Consider the following 21181-nt stretch of genomic DNA (forward strand, 5'->3'; position numbering starts at 1 on the left):
CCTGCAGAACTAAAGAACAACTTTTCTATTTCCAAAATACCTGCTGTAGTTCTCTTGCCAGTTCCATTTCCATACCACATTTGGATTTGGATATTATGTTTTCACATTTGGTAAAGCTTGATGAAACTTAAAAAACAAAGATGTTGGAGATTTATTATGTATTTATTTATTGTGTAATCTTTATTATGGGAAAAATGTCAAATATAATCCCTCACTGCAAATGAGCGAAGGTCACAGTGAGTTGTGGCCATTTCCGTTTTCCATCTTCCACACGTAGAGCAGAGCTGTATGTTTTTGATGGAATCCTCCATGTACAGGCCATTAGCAACGGTGCTAGTCTGTTTCACAGGTTATTAGAATGTGTGAGAGAAAAGATAATAAACGTCCTGCTGGTGGATCAGCAGCCACCTAAGGCTGCTTTTAAAAAGACCAGTTCCTCCTGCAGCTGGTAAGAAATGTCCACATTCACAGCACCATGTGCAGTATGGGAGCACTCGTGACCAGCTGATTAATTTTTATGAATTTGTCCAGATTGGAGCCAGATTCTAATCTTATCTGCTGTTTTTTTAGCAAAAACATCTACTAATTTAATACAAGATTACACTCTAAATGCTTCAGTGCAAATTCATTAGCTCCACTTTCACAGAAGCCACATTTGTCTCATTATCTTTTAAACAATTTAAATTCCGTCGGAGGAATTATTGCCTTGTCATCACTTCCGGAAACTGCCTGCTGCTGACGAAGCACAACTTGCAAACTGAATGCTGTTCCATTAATAAGGATGATTTTTCTACACGGCTGAATGTTGATGATCTCCTCCGTGGCTCTGTCCTCCGTTTGTTCCCTGCTCAGAGAGATCCAGTCCGAGTTCAGCCAAGTTTGGCTCATCAAACATTAAGTGGCACAGACCCTACAACGGGCCAGCTCCTCTGCCTCCCCCCACAAAACTACAGAGTGATGTTTAACGCTTCTCTGCGCAAGTGTGTGGTTTGTTTTGTTTAGTTTTTTTAACATTTCCCCCAGTTGGAGCTCAGTCATAACATGCCTGCTGCCCTTTAGAGCATTTCTTGACCTTTGAGTCTGGACAGATTCTCCTGCAGAGAAACTCCGGCTCTAACCAGAGATGAAGGCTGCTGAGAGGCTTAAACTGTGGTTTTCTGCCTGTCAGGGGAAAAGGCAGGAAAGCAGAAACATCTTCATGTGGATTTGGAGTGATGTGGAGAATAGTTGCATTTAAAAGGCCACTTTAGACCTTACAGTCCTGTGTTGATTGGTTTATTAGCAGCCGAGAGATGAAAAGGTCTGGTTTACTTTGCATAATAATGTATAGTTTGTGCTGTTTATGACGGGAAATAATAATCATTTCATGTACAAAAAAAAAAAAAATCAGGGGATTCACCTGCAGCACTCTCCTCAAAGCACGATTACTGTTTAATATGAAATATTTTGAGAGTTTATAAAACCCCCTTTCCTGCTGATTGTAAAGAGTAATATTGTGTAAGAACGGTGTGAAAACAAGATGATGCATCTTAAAGGGTCCCATGCTGTGAACATGGAAATTAGTTTATTAGAAGTTCAGAGAAGTCAGAGCTGCCAGGGAAACTTAAACTGTGGCGTCTGCAGTTTGGCCTTCTGCTCTGACTTCTGTGGCCCCTAACAGGGTTTGATGTACCTGCTTCAAAAGGAGAGGGGCCTCAAGAGGATGATTAGCTGGGAGCCCCATGCTGCCTCAGCACTGCGTTTACAGAAGAGGGATTTCGGAGCTCCATGTCTAGTTTAACAGAGGAGTTTAAATGAAAAAAGGCTATGAGGGCGATGATACTATCACTGCCTGAGGATGTCAAAGTACAGAGTGGAACTGGCTCAGCTAGAAGTTGAAGCCAGACAAATCCGTTTCAGAGGCAGCTCTTAGAGCTGCTGTAGGGTGTGAGCAAAATGGGAGTCTGGGGGGGGGTGGAGGGGGCCAAAGTCAGCCTTTTGTGCATCTGTTAACACAAGCAGACAAGAGGAAAAAATGGTTATTAAGGGGATGAAGTGTAGAAAACCAATAATTAACTGAAGTGCAGGTGGGGGTTCCGGTATTCAAGTACCACAAAACTGTCTATAGTTCAGGTCCTGGCTGGTGGACCTGTATTGCTTAAGGATGGCTGAATGTGTATGGAACGTGCCTCCACCCCCGTCAGCAGACAGCCGCCATATCGACCATGAGATCACGTGTAGTGCTCCCAAACAGGTCTTTGCAGAGCTTGCAGTTCCATGGGAATGTTCATAAGACGAACCAACCGATAAAAAATAAAAATAATTTGCTGAGGTTACTGCATTTGGCACCAGTCAGTGGCTTTGTCGGTGACACACCTACTGGTGTTTGTTGGTTTGGTCCACACTTAAGTGTGAAACACAAAATACACAAATAGTTTTACCGGATGTGGTTTGTTTGTGGTTGGAACATGAAACACGGATCCGTCTCAAAACAGCAGATTCTAACTGGTAGTTGACGGTTGACGCTGTGTCTTGTTTTTCATGATGAATTTTGCATCTTCAAAGTGCATTTAGCATCTGCTGCTTTCAAAGTCTTTACACATTTGAAACGATGTGAACATTCTAGAAGTGAAACACACACCACAAAAATTCACTCCAAATGCAACAACAGGTTCGAAATAAATTGCACCACTAAGATGCGTAAAGTGATGATGACCTGGTGCTGATTCTGCTAAAAAACAAGCTAAAAGAAAAACCCCCCAAAATACAGAGTGAATCCAGTTTTGTGTTTTAGGATTTCACGGCTTGGTGCAGGACATATTGGAGTATGTGGGATGGTTAAGGAGCACTGCTGACATCACTGCATTTGAAGAAGTAGAGGAGTAATTTAAGTGAACCACTCTGAACAGCACTTTGCACTTTCATAAATAAATTGGTAGGTGTTTCTCACAGGTGCTTCAGTGGGCATCTGACAACAGTAGATGCTGATCAGTCTGTGATACTTGTAACATGTTCCTAACCTTGTCCAGCACAGACATGATTTTTTTTTTTTTTCATATTTCAGCTATACACCAGGGGCTCAGCAGCATGTTTTTCCATTTTTTTTCTTTTTAATATACTGAATGGTTTTGTGACGATGTAGCAAACTACAATGTGATTTGGTCAGAGGATCTCCAGTCACTGGCGAATAAAAAACAAATGTTTTTCTTGCGCAGTAAAATCTCTGCAAACATCCTTTGTTAGTATATTGCTCAGGTAATTACCGCTATGGGCACATGCTAAATTGTGGGGAAATGGAACAAGTGTATCAACTGGTCCACACAACTGTAGATTTTCGTATTAGGGTGATATGAAACTGAGATTTGTCCCTTTTCTGACTACATGATGGTGCATTTATAGTGACACCCCCCCACCCTACAAATATTAACATGTTAGTTAGAAGCACAAATAAGTCAGAGCTTATTTACCTGTGGTGTCCAGAGTTTGGTCATAAAGATATGATGGTTGGAATTGGCCAGTCAACCTTTAGCCTTTAGCTTTAGCACACTGGCTATGTGATCTGTATAATCATCTGCTCTCTTCTGGATTTGCAGACAGAGAAGGTTTAGTAGTTCAAAAGTGGGTCAGGGCACAGTGGTGCTACCTGTCAGACGCTTGAGTAGATTTATGACAATGTAGCCTAATATCCAGAGTGGAGCCCAAAGAGAGGTCAGGGCATTGTTTAACATTAGAGCTGGGCTGCTGGGTTCTTGAAATCATAGTCTTATTGCACTAATGTCAGATACCTGTCTTTGAAATGAATCTGTCATTTTGTGCTCCACTCTTATGGATCATTTTCTCTAACTAATGAAAATCATCCGTCCTTTCTTCAAACCATGGCCTTTACCTCACACTCTCCCTGTCTTCTGTCCCTCCAGCCTGTGAGCTGATGAACCAGGGCATATTGGCATTGGTTACCTCGACAGGCTGCCCATCAGCCAGCGCTCTGCAGTCCCTGACGGACGCCATGCACATCCCACATCTGTACATCCAGAGGAACAGCGAGGGTTCGCCACGGACCGCCTGCCAGCTCAACCCGAGCCCCGGCGGGCAGCGCTACACGCTGGCTGCGCGACCTCCGGTTCGCCTCAACGACGTGATGCTGACTCTGGTGGAGGAGCTGCGCTGGCAGAAGTTCATCGTGTTCTACGACATCGAGTACGGTAAGTGGCCAAGTGCTTTGCCGGTGCCGTGCTGGATTGAAGTGTTCTTGGAGTGAAACTCTGTTGTTTATGATTATAGTAGAGTAGATGTTGTCATTTTTTGGATTTTGAATATTGAGCTGCATCTTTACTGACAGTGTCTTGTTGTGAACATGATGGACAACACTATAATTAGTGATTATTTCATTTGTCCATTCATTACAGAAGAGGAGAGATTTTTTGGCTTCAATGAAATAAGACTTTCACTCTTAAATATCTGTTTTTGATACAGAAGCCTGAGTGTTATATCCCAGTTTCTCATTTCTCCAGGTGCTGGAATGATGCAACATAGTAGAGTTGTTCCTTGTGATGTTTGAACTCTGTAGGATGCCTGTTACTTCTTGAGGTTTCCGCAGTGAGGTTACCTTAACATTCAGTATAAGACCAAGTATTACAGCAGGGATCCTCAACCTCTTGATGACTCACCGACTCTTTTAGACAGAACTGAAGCAAAGCAACACGCTTGTGTTCTCAGGTTTGCTCTTCAGGTGGTAAAACATGCTGTTATTTCTACCTCTGGCAGTGACAGCTGCTCTATATTTGATGTTCTGTGGTTTCATGATGGCGCCCTCTGTCTGTTCAGGTGCATGTCAGAATGCAGCGGCTTCCTTATGTGGACAACCTTTCTGCAGATAATGAATGAAATTGTTTTCTTTCACCCATGAGTTCATGTAGAGTACATGTAGACCGACAGAAAAAGCTTCAGAGATTCATTGTCCTGTCTGCTGTGTTTGTTTGGAACGGCTCTCTTGGACTGTATCTTCACATTAATCACATTAGAAATCACATTAGACTCTATGGATTTTTGAGCGTAATCGTTACAGGATGGTGGCAATTACAATATACAGCGCAGTTAAAGTTTTCCCAGTCGTTAGCTTTTTCTACATTTTGGATCAAATTCAATGTTTTCCTCAAAATTTTACAAACAATACCCCATGAGGACAATGTGAAAGCAGTTTGTTTGAAATCTCATTAAAGCAAAACAATATCACATGTACATAGATATTCACCTCCTTCGCTTAATACTTTGTCAAAGCACTTTTAGCACCAATAACAGCCTCAAGTCTTTGAGTATGATGCTACAAACTTCACAAACCTATTTTGGGGCAGTTTCTCTCATTCTTCTTTGCAGCACCTCTCAAACTCCATCAGGTTGGATGGGGAGCGTCGGTGCACAGCCATTTTCAGATCTCTCCAGAGATCTTCAGGTTTGGGCTCTGGCTGGGCCACTCGAGGACATTCACAGAGTTGTCCCGTGGGACCTTATATAGACAGGTGTGTGCTTTTCCAAATCATGTCCCATCAACTGAATTTCCCACAGGTGGACTCCAGTCAACTTCTAGAAACATCTCAAGGATGATCAGTGAAAACAGAATCCACCAGAGCTCAATTTTGAGTGTCGTGGCAAAGGCAGTGAATAGTCACACATGGTTGTTTATTTTTGAAAACCTTGCAAATATTTCAAATAAACTTCTTTTATGTTGTCATTATGGGCTACTGTATTTGTACCAGCTAGATGACCACTACAGATGTGTTACATTTCAGCCACCTTTAGTGCTAATTGTGAACACGACACGGTCACGTTTCATACAACCCACAGATAATACCTGTATCAGGCATCCGGCCCAATCGTACTTATTCTCATGAAACTTCTCCGCTTTGTTTGTCTGTTTATTTTTGTTCTTTTCAGTTAAAGCTGCTGCATTTATTAAACACCACTCGCTGCTAAATTCTCGCGTCAAGATATGCGGGATTTGCTAATGTGTAATGGATTGATTAGGATTTTCCTGTCCAACAACTCATGCTAGAAGCAAAACCGTACTCAAATATAAATACGGTAATTGTACCTGTGGAGGATTTGTTGGGTGCACGGCAAGAGGAAGTTGTCTCATCCTCGGTTAAAGCACCATAGCATAGAACAGTATACGATGGATGAAATATATCATGGATAAACATTTGTGTGAAGACTTTCGTAGCTGTAGGGTTTAATTACTGTTCACTGTGTTTGTGCAGTGTCTTGAACATTATTGTCCTGTTGTCCCTATAGTTGCTGGAGATGTTGTTGATGAAATCAGTGTTTTTTTGATGATATTTTATTAGACATGTTGTACTGGCAGTGCTGTTTATTTGTCCCGTTATTCACACAGATGGCTGAGTTGAAACAGTACATGGATTTATAGTCTTTCTTTTCTAAAACAAAGCTGAGCGAACAGAACGGTATCAGGATGAAGACGGAGCCGTGTCTTTAGACAGATTTAATGGATGCAGCTCTGATATGAACAAGTGTCAGAAACAGTGATGAGAGCGGAGAGTGAACCTCTGATCCGGCTCAGATCAGCAGAGACTTGTGCAGAAAACACCACAGTGTGGAGGAGCACAGTTCACTTGTGACGGCAGGGGTTGAACAAATAGACCGAACCCTCGAGGATCACAGCAGCTGATAATGTTACAGCTGACAAAATGTAATAACATGGGTTGTGGAGGGAAAAAAGCTAAGATGAGCATTGGATTTTAAGGATGGAAGACAAACCACCATCCTAGGGGAGTCTAGGTAAGATGAGGTGATTCTGACAATCTAGCAACATTGATTTGTTCAAGTTTGGGATCTAGAAAAAGTCACAATCCAAATACTAATATTCAACAAAGCTGTCAGTGTTCTTGTTATTAACCTGGGTAATTTGGAAGAAACATTTGGATTATTATTTTTAAACAATAAACTACGGGTGACGAGTATCCCAGTGCTTCATTAGTTCACCGAAGCGCTTCTCAAATTTTTAACTACTGACACAGTGTAAAGAAGAGGTTCACCAATATTTGAACCTGAATCAGCCTTTACCATTTACGTATTTTTCTGTTCAAGTGGGTTTTGTTTTGTGTTTCCTGGAGTCAAGGATGCCTCCAGTTTGCTGTGCTCTATTGGCAGAAGGCAGGTTCATCTCACTTGTTTTTTCAGGCCTTCAGCCCATCTCTGCACCTCTGCCTCCTCACCTCTGGGTGACCCCCATGATAAAAGTCCTTCTCGTTCAGTTTAATAAGTTGGCCCTAAGGGACGACTCTACGAAGAGTCCCGGTCGTTCTAGGCTGGTGGCTCCTCCATTTCTGTGTTTATTGAGGTTACTGTGCTCCTGGGAACTATCAAAGATGTAGAAATGGTTTCATACACTGGTCCTGATCTTATCACCTCCCTGCCGTCCATGGAGAGTTCTCTGGATTTCATGGCTTGATTCTTGTCCTGACGTCCACTCAGAGCCAGCCGTGACCTTGCTGGCGTCCTATAAGCCAGGCATAAATTGATGCCCCCACCCCCCAAACGCTCCACCAGCCACCTCCACACACATAAACCTGCATGTGCAAGTCCGCAAGCACATGCGCACACACACACCCCCACCCCATCACCACTGCTTGCGTTTTGTCATGATACCATTTTTAGACAATGTTACATGGCTAATAAGAGAAGCTCCTTTAGGAAATAGTTTTTTTAGATTAGTTTAGTTTTGAGGGAAATCTCAGAAACCGCAAATGCACTTGTATATCACCAGACAAATTACCAGTATAAATGTATTTAACTTCACATCTCTGCATTAAAACAGACACAATCTGTTTTTCAGATTTTGCTTGTTAATACTTCTGCTATATTTACAGACTAATTGTGCACTGACCCTGTCACATATCGGACGCATACGGATCACACACGTGACCACGGCCTACGCCAACGCTGTGATGCCAAGGCAGACACAAGTGGATGTAGGCATGGTGTTGTGAAAAGCTGTACACTGAGCAAAGCTTCAAAGATATACACACATACATAGAGTAAAGAAAACTGATCAGGCTTATTGGATTTAACTCTGAACATCTCTTGTGATTCAAGTGGTGCCTTGACTCACATTTAGTAGCGGAGCTGAAGGTCTTGAGGTGATGGGGGTGAAGTGTGAGCTTCTCCAACAGTGCCATCAATCAGCAGTGGCCTCTACAAATAAAAAGCTAATTATGAAAATAACATTACACTGTTAACAGCCAGTAGCTTTTTATTGGGCTTGTCTTTGCTTCATGAAGTTGTTAAATACAACTGAACCGCTCACTTCAATTGGGATTATTCTGTCGAGGATTATGTTTTTTTTTTTTTTTTAAATGAGTCTTTCTACTTTGTGGTGTGGCAGAGACGCTCTGTGCTGCGTGATCCCACTGCACCGCTTAGCAATTAGTGGAAGCAGCACGGGGGTCTGCGTGGAGCCCAGCTAAATGCATTCAGACTGGGTTTGTTTTCTCTGCAGCAGGATTTCAGCCTCTGCATGTTAATCATCTGCACTGCAGGACAGCGTTGGCTGTGTTTTCTGATAGTTTGTGTTTGTGCAGTTTTAGTTTGACTTATGACTGTTGCTTATGCAGTGATGTGTGCTCTTTTCTGACATGTGGCCCACACACATAGGTCACTTCCTGTCAGTACTCATGACCCTTGAAGGTAGATTCTTGAAGGGGCTGGAGATTTAAATATTGATTTAGGTTTGTAATCAATCATTATGATTATGGATCATAATCATTTTCAGTAAATCTTTTAGTATTTATTTAAAATATATTTTCCCTTTTTGATCAGATTTCTGTAATATGCTGTTAATACTACACATTAATTATATTTTTGTATTTATTTTTCATTTAGAGTGTGAATTGGGATTATTATTAAAGAGGTTCTCTGCTGGTTACCTTAAAGTAGGAGTGAAGCTCCTCGTGAACAGTGAGTGAATCTCTGGCTCTACCTCCTGAAAAGGAGTTCAGACCAGCAACTGGAAGCCAAACGGAGCACAGGACTGTGGGCTCGTCTTTTTGGCGATGTGACTCAGCACTTCTGGGCACTGAGTGCAGGGGGCATTGCTCAAGTCGTATTCTTTAAGGAGCTGTTCTGGCTGATGGTAATCAGGGAAAAGACAGACTTTTATTTCTGTTGCCGTGTTTTGGTTTCTTGGCTGAAACTAACCCGACTCTCGTTCTAAGCAGATGTCTGTTGAGCTTCGCCAGACCACAATGTTCTTCTCAGTTATTCATAATGTTTTCCCCTCTATATTACATATTGACATTACAAAGACTCCTCATTACCACCGGGCTTCTATTGGTTTTCCACTCAAACTTAATTGTCCCAGAGGACAGATTTGGTTTGTTAAACAACACATAACAAAAGACAAACCTCCTTTCTGGACTTAATCACACAACGTTATCGATCTGGCGCCTCTTGTTTTCCTGTTGACACTAATCCTCTCTAATTCCTGTCATTCTGTGTTCTTCCATGCTCCTATTCTTCATGGTTCATGTCTTTAGAAACTTTGGTAGTTCTGCCATTAAATCTCTTCAGTCCTCAAAACATACATTTCTTGAAAACTTCCCAGAATGCGATGTTCATTGTTCAACAACGGCAAACTCAGCTGGCTTGACCTCAGTAATAGATTACTTCTGACACCTGGTGGGAGTAAAGACTCTACAGAAAGAGCAACCTGTGCTTCACGATGCTAGGAACTTCCTGTGTTTGAAAATGAACACAACAAACCACAAACACTGTAAAGTTTGGACACCAACTCCACATTGTCCCCATTTTTCCCTCTACCTTCATCCCCATCTCCTTCCTCCTCACTCCGTGTGACGAGTGGAGCCATTATAAGTGCGAGCCGAGCAGGAGGCCCATTTATTCAGATTACAGACTTATTGTTGAGGGATGCGAGGAGCAGATGGGCTTCTTGGTTTGGCTGTCTGGCCGAGTCTGTACCGACCCGCCCGGACTGTCACTCGGGTGTGATGATGATTAAAGGAGCTTCTCGGATTCCCTCCATTCCTCCCTTGCTCGTCCATCCTTCCGCAACCTCCCTACTCATAACCTTCTCTGCCCCAGTTTTTTAAAAGGGCAATAAGAAAGATGTTTGCTGCTTCATAGCACAAAATGAGTGAAATATATCTTTGGTTGGGTGTTGTTCTGCACCATTAACACACAAATATACACGCACAAGCTTTTAAAGAGACTTTTAAAGCCTGAATATGAGAAAACCCAAAGAAGCATCACTGTGCTTTTTGGAACAATGGAAATGTATATTTTTTTAGATGAATTATCAGAATAATTGTCCCTGAGCACAGGCTTGTTAAAGTCCCCACTCCCCTACATAAAATAGATAAAAGGTGAATACAAATTAGCCTGTTGCATTGTTTTTGGTTGTTTTTCTCTCTCTGGGATTATTTTGTCCAGTTATATTTGTGTTTTGCCTCAGGACAATTGTCTTTTTAGCAATTTTTTGTGCTTTTTTTTTTTGTTTTTTTTAAAGTCATTGTGTTCTTTGAAAAATGTTTTGTCTGTTGTCTCTTTAGGATAATTGTCTTTCTCGTAACTGTGTGAGACTTTGGAATTTTAGTGTTGTTGGTAATTTCCTGTGCCTTTAGAATCATTTTAGGGTTATGTTTAGTTATCTGTGTGTCTTTTGGATCAATTTGTGTCCAGTTTCGGTTGTTTTTTGTCTCTTTGGGATAATTGTGTCCTAATTTTTTCGTGCCTTTGCCAAACATTTTTGTTTCTTTTCAGAAATGAGGGGGTTTTGGGGTTAATTTTTGATAATTATTTTTGTGGGATAGTCTTTGATTTGATTTTATGTCTGAATCTTATGTATCTTTTGTTTTTTTATTATTCTATATTTAGACATTTGTCCTGTGTTTGGGATCATTGTTTGTCTTCTCAAGGGGAACTAAGTAATACTGCACATTCACAATACTTAACATTTTGTTATGTTACAGCCTTATTCCAAAATGGATCAGATTCATTATTTCAAATTCATTACTTTCACATGACAATGTGAAAGAATTTTGTTTGAAATGTTTCCAAATTTCTATAAAAATAAAAAAGTATTCACTGCCTTTGACACTCAAAATTTTCCACTGATCATCCTTGAGATGTTTCTAGAACTTGACTGGAGTCCACCTGTGGGAAATTCATTTGATTGGACATGATTTGGAAAAGCACACACCTGTCTATATAAGGTCCCACAGTTAACAGTGCATGTCAGAGCACAAACCAAGTCGTTAAGTCAAAGTAATTGTCTGCATCATTGGAGTTCCCAATAAGCACAGTGGCCTCAATCATCCATAGACGGAAGGAGTTTGAAACCACCAGGAGTCTGAGCGATCAAACTGAGCGATTGAGATAGAAGGGCCTTAGTCAGGGAGGTGACCAAGAACCCGATGGTCACTCTCAAAGAGCTACTGCCTTGGGATGTTTTTCAGAGGCAGGAACTGGGAGACTAGTCAGGATCAAGGGAAAGATGAATGTACAGAGACATCCTTGATGAACACCTGACCGCTCTGGACCTTAGACTTGGGCAGTGGTTCACTTTTAAACAAAGACAAAGACCCTAAATACATAGCCAAGATATCAAAGGAGTGGCTACAGGGCAACTCAGTAAATGTCCTTGAGTGGCCCAGCCAGAGCCCAGACTTGATCCTGGTTGAAGATCTCTGGAGACATCTGAAAATGGCTGTGCACTGATGCTCCACATCCAACCTGATGGAGCTTGAGAGGTACTGCAAAGAAGAATAGGAGAAACTGGTTTGTCAAGCTTGTAGCATCATACATAACAGAATGTGGAATACTTTGTGGATGTGCTGTATATTGTGAGAGTTCTAGCTGTCTATAACAGCATCTTAACACCATTTAAACATCATTTACTGAGTCATAATCCTTTCTTTTCCTAAACAAGTGGAATTGAAGCACAGGGAGTCTCCAAAGCGAATATGAAAATCTGCCCACACTTTCCCCACCAGCTTTCTCTTGCTGTTTCTGTTGCTTTAGGTGCCATTGACCGGCCTGAAGCTTGCTCTGTGGTGTGTTGGGCCGAATGAATTCACAGCTGGATATTTGCTCTCAGAGGACTAAGAACATTGCATAGTGTAGCTGCTGTGGAGAAACCACAAATTTCCCTAATGGCAGCCACAGTGGGTGCAGCTGCTGTCAGGACTGCGAACATCACCATGACAATTTCTTTTGTGTGTGTGGCAGAGATTCAGGACTTTTAAAGGTTCAGAGCTTGACAGCAGTTGACAAAACAATCCCACTTAAAGTCCATTTACCAGCATTTCTGGACCAAATCACAGTCGTCAGCTATAAATCCAGTTTGTTTAGGGGCTGTAGAGCTGTTAATCTTCACCACAAAATATAGTACACTAACACATATATTAGTACAATTGAGACATCGTTGTGTTTGCTGATCTTTGCTACTTTTAGTGCTTCAACAGTGCTGGAGAAAAGGTCATGGGGTCTTTGAACTCATGTCAGAGAGTCATTGATCAATACATTTTGAATCAATGTGGCCTTTAGATTATGAGCTTACAGTCGGGCCTGAGGGTGCTGCCAGAGAAGAGGTCAGAGGGCGTCGTAATTAATGGATCTGACAGTGAATAACTTCAGCTGAACAGTTGTTTATAAAGCGCCTCTGAATATCATTTGAATTACTGAGCATTGGCTGAAAATCCTCTTTATTGAGCAATTGTTTTTTAAAAGGTTCCCCAGAAAAAGGAAAAGATTTGAGGGGCTGAGGAATGATTCAGGTGATTCTGTGGCTGAAGCAAAAGAAAATAAAACATCTTTTTGAAATATGGCTGTACTGACCCTTTACTGGGCATCATCAGAGCACCTTGTGTTTCACTCAATAACTCACCCACATCACTTCTCTTAAGCTTTGCCACTGGCAGGAGAGAAGGAATAGAGGAAGAAAAGCAGAAGAAAGATCCTCAGCCACACACACACACACACGCGTACACACAGATTGATTTCTACCCGTCTGCGGGGGTATCAATATGGCCGCCGCGGTGCATGACTGAGCGTGACGCAGCAGCTCGGCCACATCAAGCTGCAGACTCCAAATCTCACGCTGGCCGCACACAGGCCAACCAACTGCACGGATGGACAGGCAGGCTGCAGTGCGCTCTGGGAAATTGTGTTTTTCATCAACACCCAATCAGAGGCAGCTGTCAGGCGGAACATAGGGCCGTCCTGGGGAGAGACGCTGATAAAGACATTGACACAGAGTCTAGAGTGTGTGTGTGCTGTGGGTAAACAAACACACACTTTTTCTCCCTGCCTGTAACTCACACCTCTACTGCAGCTCATAAATTGCAGTTTGTGTGGCTGTGGAGACCAGTTTTCTCTTTCTCTCACACACACACACACACACACACACACACACACACACACACACACACACACACACACACACACCAGCAACACTTGGAGGTTGTCAAACATCTTTATTATTAGATCAATGTGCTTCCGCTTTTCTTTCCCTTACTGTACATTGATAAATTTAATCCGCCACTGAAAATAGACCGATGTGACTGGATTATGGTCTTTGAATTGGAGGTTTTGATATGAAAAGTAAATGATTGGCTGCTAAGATAAAATAGTCACCGTTTTTGTTTGGATAAAAAAACAAGAATAAGAAGCAAGCTGAATTTTTAAACGCCATAAATGCTACCAGACAAAGTGTTTCTGCTGCTCTGCTGATCATACGCAGAGCGGAAAAGTAAATTTGAGCAGTCAATGTCTTTCCTCTTGAGCGATTTCAAAGAAACCATATCTCTTGTTTCCATTCTGCTGCTGCACTGCGTGACTGAAGCGTACCTCGCACTTCTGTTGACATTTTATAAATGTTTCATCACCGACGACGCTGATCAGATGAACACGAGCTCTCAAGAGTGTCAAGATATCCTAGCAAGACCACCAGAAAAGAGTAAGATTAAAATGAAAATGATTAAAACATAAAATATTAAAAAATGAAGTTACCAGGAGGAAAGAAAAGAGAAAGTGGAAGGTGAATTAGAGAGAGGTGAAAAGGGTAGAGGGGAGGGGAGGATTAGCTGCAGACAGCGTGAAGAAAAGCTCTGCCTGAGGCTCGGCGCTGTTGGGATGCATTTATGTCTCGGCCTCCGCGTGGAGCTCGTTTGCATACTGAATGTGTCCTCAGTTACATCTGCGTGTTTCTGAGCATTGTTGTATCTCCAGCACTCGTCCTTTTCAGAACCGCAGCTGTAGCTGCATGCCCAGAAATGAAAGGGCAAACCCACCAACTTTTCACGTCCAACTCCATTTGCTAGTTACTGCTCAGAGATTTCCGCCTTTCGTGGCCCTGGAGGAACTTTGTCAAGTCTGAGGAAATAATTCCTGAGGGTGCCACTTGGATGTCATCAAGGTTAGTCTCAGCTTGGGCTGGGAGGCCACAACCTGCACTTTCCATTTTGTATTTATTTTTTCGTGGATTGTAACCCTCTCTCCCATGAAACAAAGCTGCAAATGTCATCACGTTGTTGTAGGAAACTGACTGGATTATGCTGCAATGCTACTTTTTATCTGAAGGATAGAGCTGTATCAGTCATTTAACAGAACCACCAGCAATGTAGGAAGTTGAGTTGCGACAGATGATGCAAATGCAGCCAGTCCTGGTGACCTCTTCATAATCCTGCAACACATCTGCACATCTCAATCAAACTATCCTCTACCTCCCTGACATGCTGCTGATCAGAGTTTGCAAACGCTGTGCGATGTAACTTGCAAATGATTGGTCCACTTAGGACAAAAAGAAATGTCAGATTCCAAGGAAAGATTAGTTGCGTTTAAATGTTAATAATTCCGTTGTGGCTAAAGTCACCGTTAAGTGCTTCTAGTGTGAACACAACTATTAAAAAAATGAGCCACAAAAACTGTATGTTTTGATAAGTGTTAAGTGCTGAAATGGTCAAGGTTGTAGCAGAGTTTGACAAGACTGAGTGTACGAGTCATGGTTCTATCTCTTGTAGATATCAAGCATTTATTATCTTTATGTATGAAAGAAATCATTCTATTAATATTCCAGTCCCTGCTCTTCAACCCTCTTTCCGCTTTTTTTTTACCCAACAGTGTTTTGTGTTAAGAGCAGCATGTCAACTCTCTCTCCTACTTAATCCTATAAACTGTAAAATGATTTGCGCAATACGCTTGTCCCTCTCCTGAGAAATAAATTCTCCTTATTTCAGCATTAATGAATTTTGAGCTGCTTCTCTGAAAAAGCAGGAGCCAGAGCAAAGATCAGTCACAGAGGAGAGATGCAGGGATAAAGAGGTGAGGAGGAGAGACAGAAGACAAAAAACAGGAAACATGATAGATGGAGGGCGGGAAATGGAAGGCAGCTCCCTGATGTCTTTGCTCTTTGAGCCACCCGTGTTGTAGAATATGTCCACTTAAAGTTGGCATCAACTGGCATCAGGGGCAGATTCCCCGCAGTTTTTGGAAGACACAATGAGCATCTGATTTGAAGAAATCGCATCTGGTTTGCCCATGCCTCCAAGAAAAAATCCCATCGGAGTCACTTCAGGGCAAACAGATGAGTCAAGTCAAACTTTGGTCATGATTTCTGCTGTTGTGCTCTTATTTTGTACTCTGGTTTCTCCCAGAGTCCAAAAACAGGCATGGTCCCTGTTTCGGACTAGTTCTCCTACTAGAGTTTACCTCAAATTAATTTCAAGTTGTATGTTGTTGTTATTTTGAGAGGGGAAAAAAATCAATACCAGCATCGTGATTTAATGTCATCATCCATTCAATTTCTGAGTGAGTGGATCTATAGTTTCCCATAGGTGAACCTTTGTTGGCTCACATTGTTATCGTCATGTGTCTTTAAATAACTGATCAGGTGATTCACCACATTTGTGACTGTTTTGAGCCCATCTCATGTGCCTGGCACTACCTTTCCTGGACTCCATAATTCTCTTTTAATTACAAAGTAATTTAATGGCTGCATCTCTATCATTGAAACTCTACCAAACCAGCCTTGTTCACCCCTCATTAGGCTAAACTCTCCAAGAGGATTAAACTGGTCTGAAAGCCACTTGGAGAACGTCATGTTTCTTCATAAATATTTAAGGATGCACAAGGCAGCTCATTAGTTCTCAGACGGTTGTGTCTCCATAAGAAACAATGAAAACATAATAGTTCCTGTGTTTTACTCGTTTTATTTTGACAAACAAGTAGTAGAGAGGTCAGAAAGTTTTAGCCTCAAACCTGTTTGTATGATCATTGAGTTGTGTCCAAAGTTATGCACTAAGAGACTTAAGTGATTAAAGACCAATGCATAAAAATTTTTCTATTCATCAGGAATAGAAAGAGAGTTTGGTTAATTTGAAGGTTTTTATATTGATTGTTCGTTTGAAGGAACAAAATTACATTTGTGCATTTACATTTTAATATCATCTAGTTTCACCTTTATTTATAAACATAGCGCCAATTCACAACACAGTCATCTCAGGCACTTTACGGAATAAAGTCAAGACAGTGGAGAGGAAAAACTCCCTTTAACACAAACCTCCAGCAGAACCAGGCTCAGGGTGAGCGGCCATTGAAGTGGTCTAATCGGACAATATGGTACTATGAGGCCTTTAAAATATAATGGAAATTGACCGTTCAAAGCTTTATATGTAAGAAGCAGGGTTTTAAATTCTATTCTAGATTTAATGGGAAGCCAATGGAGAGAAGCTAGTGCTGTTGTCTCTTGCTATAGTTCCAGTGAGATCTCTTGCTGCAGCATTTTGGGTTAATTGAAGGCTTTTAGGGAGTTAAAACACCTCAAAAGTAGGGAATCACAGTAGTCCAATCTAGAAGTAACAAATGCATGGACTAGTTTTTGGGCATCACTTGGAGACAGGATGCTTCTAATTTTGGCAATGTTCCGTAGGTGGAAGAAGACTGTTCTAGAGATTTGTCTTATATGTGAGGTAAAGGACAAATCCTGGTCAAAGGTAATTCCAAGGTTCCTCACAGCAGCACCGGAGGCCAAAGTTATGCCATCTAAAGTAACAATATTGTTAGACAGCATATTTCTCATATTTTCTCATAAAAATACAATAATTTTGTCTTCAAGGCCTTTATGTCTTTTAGTTATGCTTGAAGTTTGACTAATTGGTTAGTTTCTTGTGGTTTCAGAGATGAGTATAGCTGGGTATCATCTGCATGGCAATGCAGCTTTATGGAATGTTTCCTAATAATGTTGCACACTAATGCTCACGGTTTCTCTTGTCCTTAAGATGTTTTCTGATTGGCTGGAAGAATGGGAGAAGACGTCACGTCTTCCACACTAACACAGAACACTTGTATACTGGATGCTGCCAAATTTCTCTGTTTTTGATGGGACACAGCTGAAAAAAATCACACGAGTGCAGGTGGATGTGTCCTGTATACTGCAATTCCATCACAATAATGTCCATGATGTCTGAAATATGAAAGTATCACAAACCAAAGTATTATGAAGATACAAATGAACATATTGTGCATGTTTAAGAAACTCTGTTTCCTTTTAGTAGTATGGTACTGGAAGAATTAGTCTGCTGACTCTTGATTTCAATCTCTCTGGGAGGGAATGTCAGCTAAATGTCAATGTAAATTACTTTCAGTCCCTCTGTTCTAGTCTGTAATTTCATATAAAGTCTAGTTGGAAGCGCGAGTTGAGCAGTGGTCAGTGAAATGGCAGAAACGTTCTATCAGACAGACTGGAGTCTATCAGCGATTTCTATCTACTGCTATCTGACAATATGAGCAGTGTTCAGAAAGTTCACCGGCAACTCTTTTTTTTTATTTTTTCTTTTTTTATTATTATTATCCTGAACACCAACTATTCGTACTTTTTTGACCAAAGAAATATTCAATGTCTTATGAAAATATACATCCCACATTTCATTAAATGTGACCCACAGATTGGGCTGAAGGCTCACTTTGTCTTCAAAAAGCAAAAAAAAAACAACCTGGTGATCTATGTTTTCATTAATGTAGCAGCTATTTCTCAGTGAATTCACCTTGATTCTTAAGGCTTGACAAGATAAAGGTAAGGAGATGAAAGAATGAGCGTTCCTTGAAGGCGTGTCAAGCTGGAGCCCTGCAGCTGGGGCCCCCTGCTGACTTCAGCGTCGTGTTGCGAGCAGGATTGCAGAAAAATTGTTAAAAATAAATCTGTCATAATTTGAAGTTAAAAACAAGTTTTTCTTTATATTTTTCGCCTTTTAAAAAATCTAATTGTTTCACAAAGAAAAAAATAAGTCAAGGTCCATTCACTGGTTTCTTTTTTGACAAAGCTTCAGCATCTCATAGTCGTCGTCACCGTGTGGAGTTTGTGCGCTTGTCATGGACCTCAACTCGTGTTATTGCATGATGACCATGAGATGTGGTTGAAAGTCGCACTAAAAGCTAATAAGTGTCAGTAAGGTCAAGAATGAGTTTTTTTAGCATATGCCGACCACCACAAACGTTTCTTAAAAAAAACTAAAATGCTATATTTTGGCCCTTTGTGACCTCTGACCTGACTGGAGGCAATGAGGTGAAGGTTTGTCTTCTCAAACCTCCATGAAGCATCATCAGCAGGAATTTTAAGGTAACTGGAGTTTTCTGACTGTGGTGGAGTGTCGTGAATCCCCTTCTGTGTGAGTGGGCGCATTTCCCCGGCGCCTGTGACGCAGACACGGACGGACGAGATGACGGAAGCGAACAGGAATAGAACGAGGGAGCAGACAGAGAGATGGCAATAGTCTCTTCACGCTTGATTTCTCTCTCTTTGTATTTCTTCTTACTTATTCAGTGGCAGCACTTCCAGCCACAGACAGACACAAAACTACCTCAGAGGACTTCACTCTGGATACAGGAGCTGCTTCATTTTAAAGCCAGTGGAAATACATGCTTTGAAATCAGGGTTTTATCTGGGGTGGTTTGGATTGTCACTACACCAATTTGACTTTTGTTCAGACTTTTAAATGTTGGCTGGTTCACTGCCAAAAAAGGATCTTCTTGCCTCACAGAGTGAACTTTTCTGGGACACCAGGAAGTCTGAGGCAGTGAGACCACAAATCCAAGGCACTTGTGTTTCCTAAAGCAGTCAGAGTTTTGACTGTGCTCATTGAGCTGGTTAACCACAGCTCTTTCCTCTGTTTTATCTGATTTTATTTTCTGAATGTGGGGACGTGGACTTCTGCTGGTTATGCAAGCAGCTTGAGCTGGTTCAGGCTTCCAATAAGAATGTGCCTCCCCCCTGGATGGCCTCCAGGCATCTCCAGCTGGTAGGAGACCCCGTGGTAAACCCAGAACACAATGGAGAGGTTATGAATTGCTAGCACTTTAGCATTGAACTATAGAGACTCAGTTTTCACTCTAACCTAGTAACTACATAAACATCAGTGTATCTTAAATTCCTTTCCATCCATCCTTACACTACTTAATTTCACCTTCAACTCAATTTCTGTTGCTCTCTTTCCTTCTCTGCCTCACCATCTGTCTCCCTCCATCACCATCTCTCCCTCTCTCTCTGGCCTTCTTACCTTTACTCAATTTGCATGTGACATTAATGCTTCTCTCTCACATCTCTCCCTGTCCTTTCATTTGTTCTTCTCTTTGGCTAATAAAAAGAGAGCATGAGAAGGCTCTCGCTCTCTCTCTCTCTCTCTCTCTCTGATTGGCTGCTGTGATGCTATAATGTGACGTGATGGAAGAGGAAAGGCTTGTCCTGCTGTGTGTGTCTGTGTGGCTATTAAATATGTATTTTTGGTCACAGACATTAGGTCAGGCTTTGTGTGTACAGAAAACGAGAAACATTTGTGACCAAAGCATCAACATTTCTCTTCATTTCACGTTCTGCCTGTGTTTGCATAGATTTGCATGTAGGTAAGCGTTGAATGGACCCTCGGGGAGTCAGTATGAGAGCTTCCTGTCCTACCTAGGAATCTCTTGATGCACATTTCTCTTCCAGTTTACAATGGAGATGCATGAAATACGTATAAACAACTGACAGTAAATAGTCAAGTCAGTGATTCCAAAGCCAGAGAGTCGTATCAGATGTCATGCTTTTCTGCTTTTCATGGCTCACGCTTTGTTCCTCTGACTGCTCTCCTTTTCTGTTTGCCATTTGTTTTCCTTCACTTGTCCTCACGCTCTTCATCCTTCTCATCTCCTCCATAAGACTGAAGGAGAAGCCTTGTGTTCACCACGGTTCATTCATTTTGAAAACCAGTGTCATTATATAGTTTGATGTGAATAAAAGCGTCAGGTCTCGCTCTCGTCTCCACTCCACTGCAAAGAGAGAAGGCCGATGGATCCGGATCGTTGCATATGCTTCAAACCCTGCAACAGGCAAAGTCATAGTTTTTGTGCAGAGGTGCATATGAAATGTATTGAGCTGAAAACTAAGAGGAAAAACTACTGAGAAGAGAAAAATCTGGCCAGTTTCACAATGTAGCTGTGGAGCCCAAAGCATCATGATAACTGCTGCATGGGGCCGGGCGACATAACAACATCGCAGTGTTTCTGTTTGACTAGATTTGATGAACTCCGTGTCATTAAATCCCAATATTTGTTGGGATTTCTTTAAAAGTCAGCTCTGTTTGGTTTCATAACCTCTGCAGTGAACTTTGTTTTAGGTTTTAGAGATACATTAGATTTTTTTAAATGTATTTGATGTCATATATTATAATTATAATATATAACTTTCATTTCACAAACTTCCTAAGCAAAAGATGATTTATTATTATTATTATTATTATTATTAATAATAATTTTGTTACCTTTTCTCAATCAAACAATGTCGTGATCTTTAGTGAATCGCTACTTTTTACAGATAATCACAAATATAATTCTGAAGAGGAGAAGATTTTCTCCTCTGAGCTTTCTCCCTCTCTCTGACCTCGACAGTGGTCTGTCCTCATTGTCTCAATGAGCCTCTGCAGTGATGTCTGCTGTTTATTCTATAGGTTTGTTTACCCGCTGACACTCAGCCTGGGTTCACTGCAGAGTCTGTGCTGTTGACAGTAGCCGGCAGCAAAGAGAGGAATTAAAAGTGTTGGTAGAAGCTGGAGCAGAGGCGCCTTGAGAAGTGGTTCCCCCTGACGCATGAAAACAAATGTGTGTGAGACATAAAGTGAAGTAAAGACAGAATGATGAACATTTT

General features: G+C 41.4%; 1 protein-coding gene across 4 annotated transcripts in view; it reads left to right on the plus strand.

Annotated features, from left to right (window-relative positions):
* Positions 1-21181, plus strand: part of grid1b (glutamate receptor, ionotropic, delta 1b) — a 441163-nt gene that overhangs the window by 245484 nt on the left and 174498 nt on the right. For all 4 annotated transcript variants that reach the window (XM_067488822.1, XM_067488819.1, XM_067488820.1 and 1 more), the window contains exon 3: positions 3897-4181. In XM_067488822.1, coding sequence (XP_067344923.1) covers positions 3897-4181 — 285 coding nt within the window. The remainder of the gene's footprint in view (positions 1-3896; positions 4182-21181) is intronic.

This window comes from Channa argus, chromosome 20 (assembly GCF_033026475.1).
Source record: "Channa argus isolate prfri chromosome 20, Channa argus male v1.0, whole genome shotgun sequence".
Classification (NCBI taxonomy): Eukaryota; Metazoa; Chordata; class Actinopteri; order Anabantiformes; family Channidae; genus Channa; species Channa argus.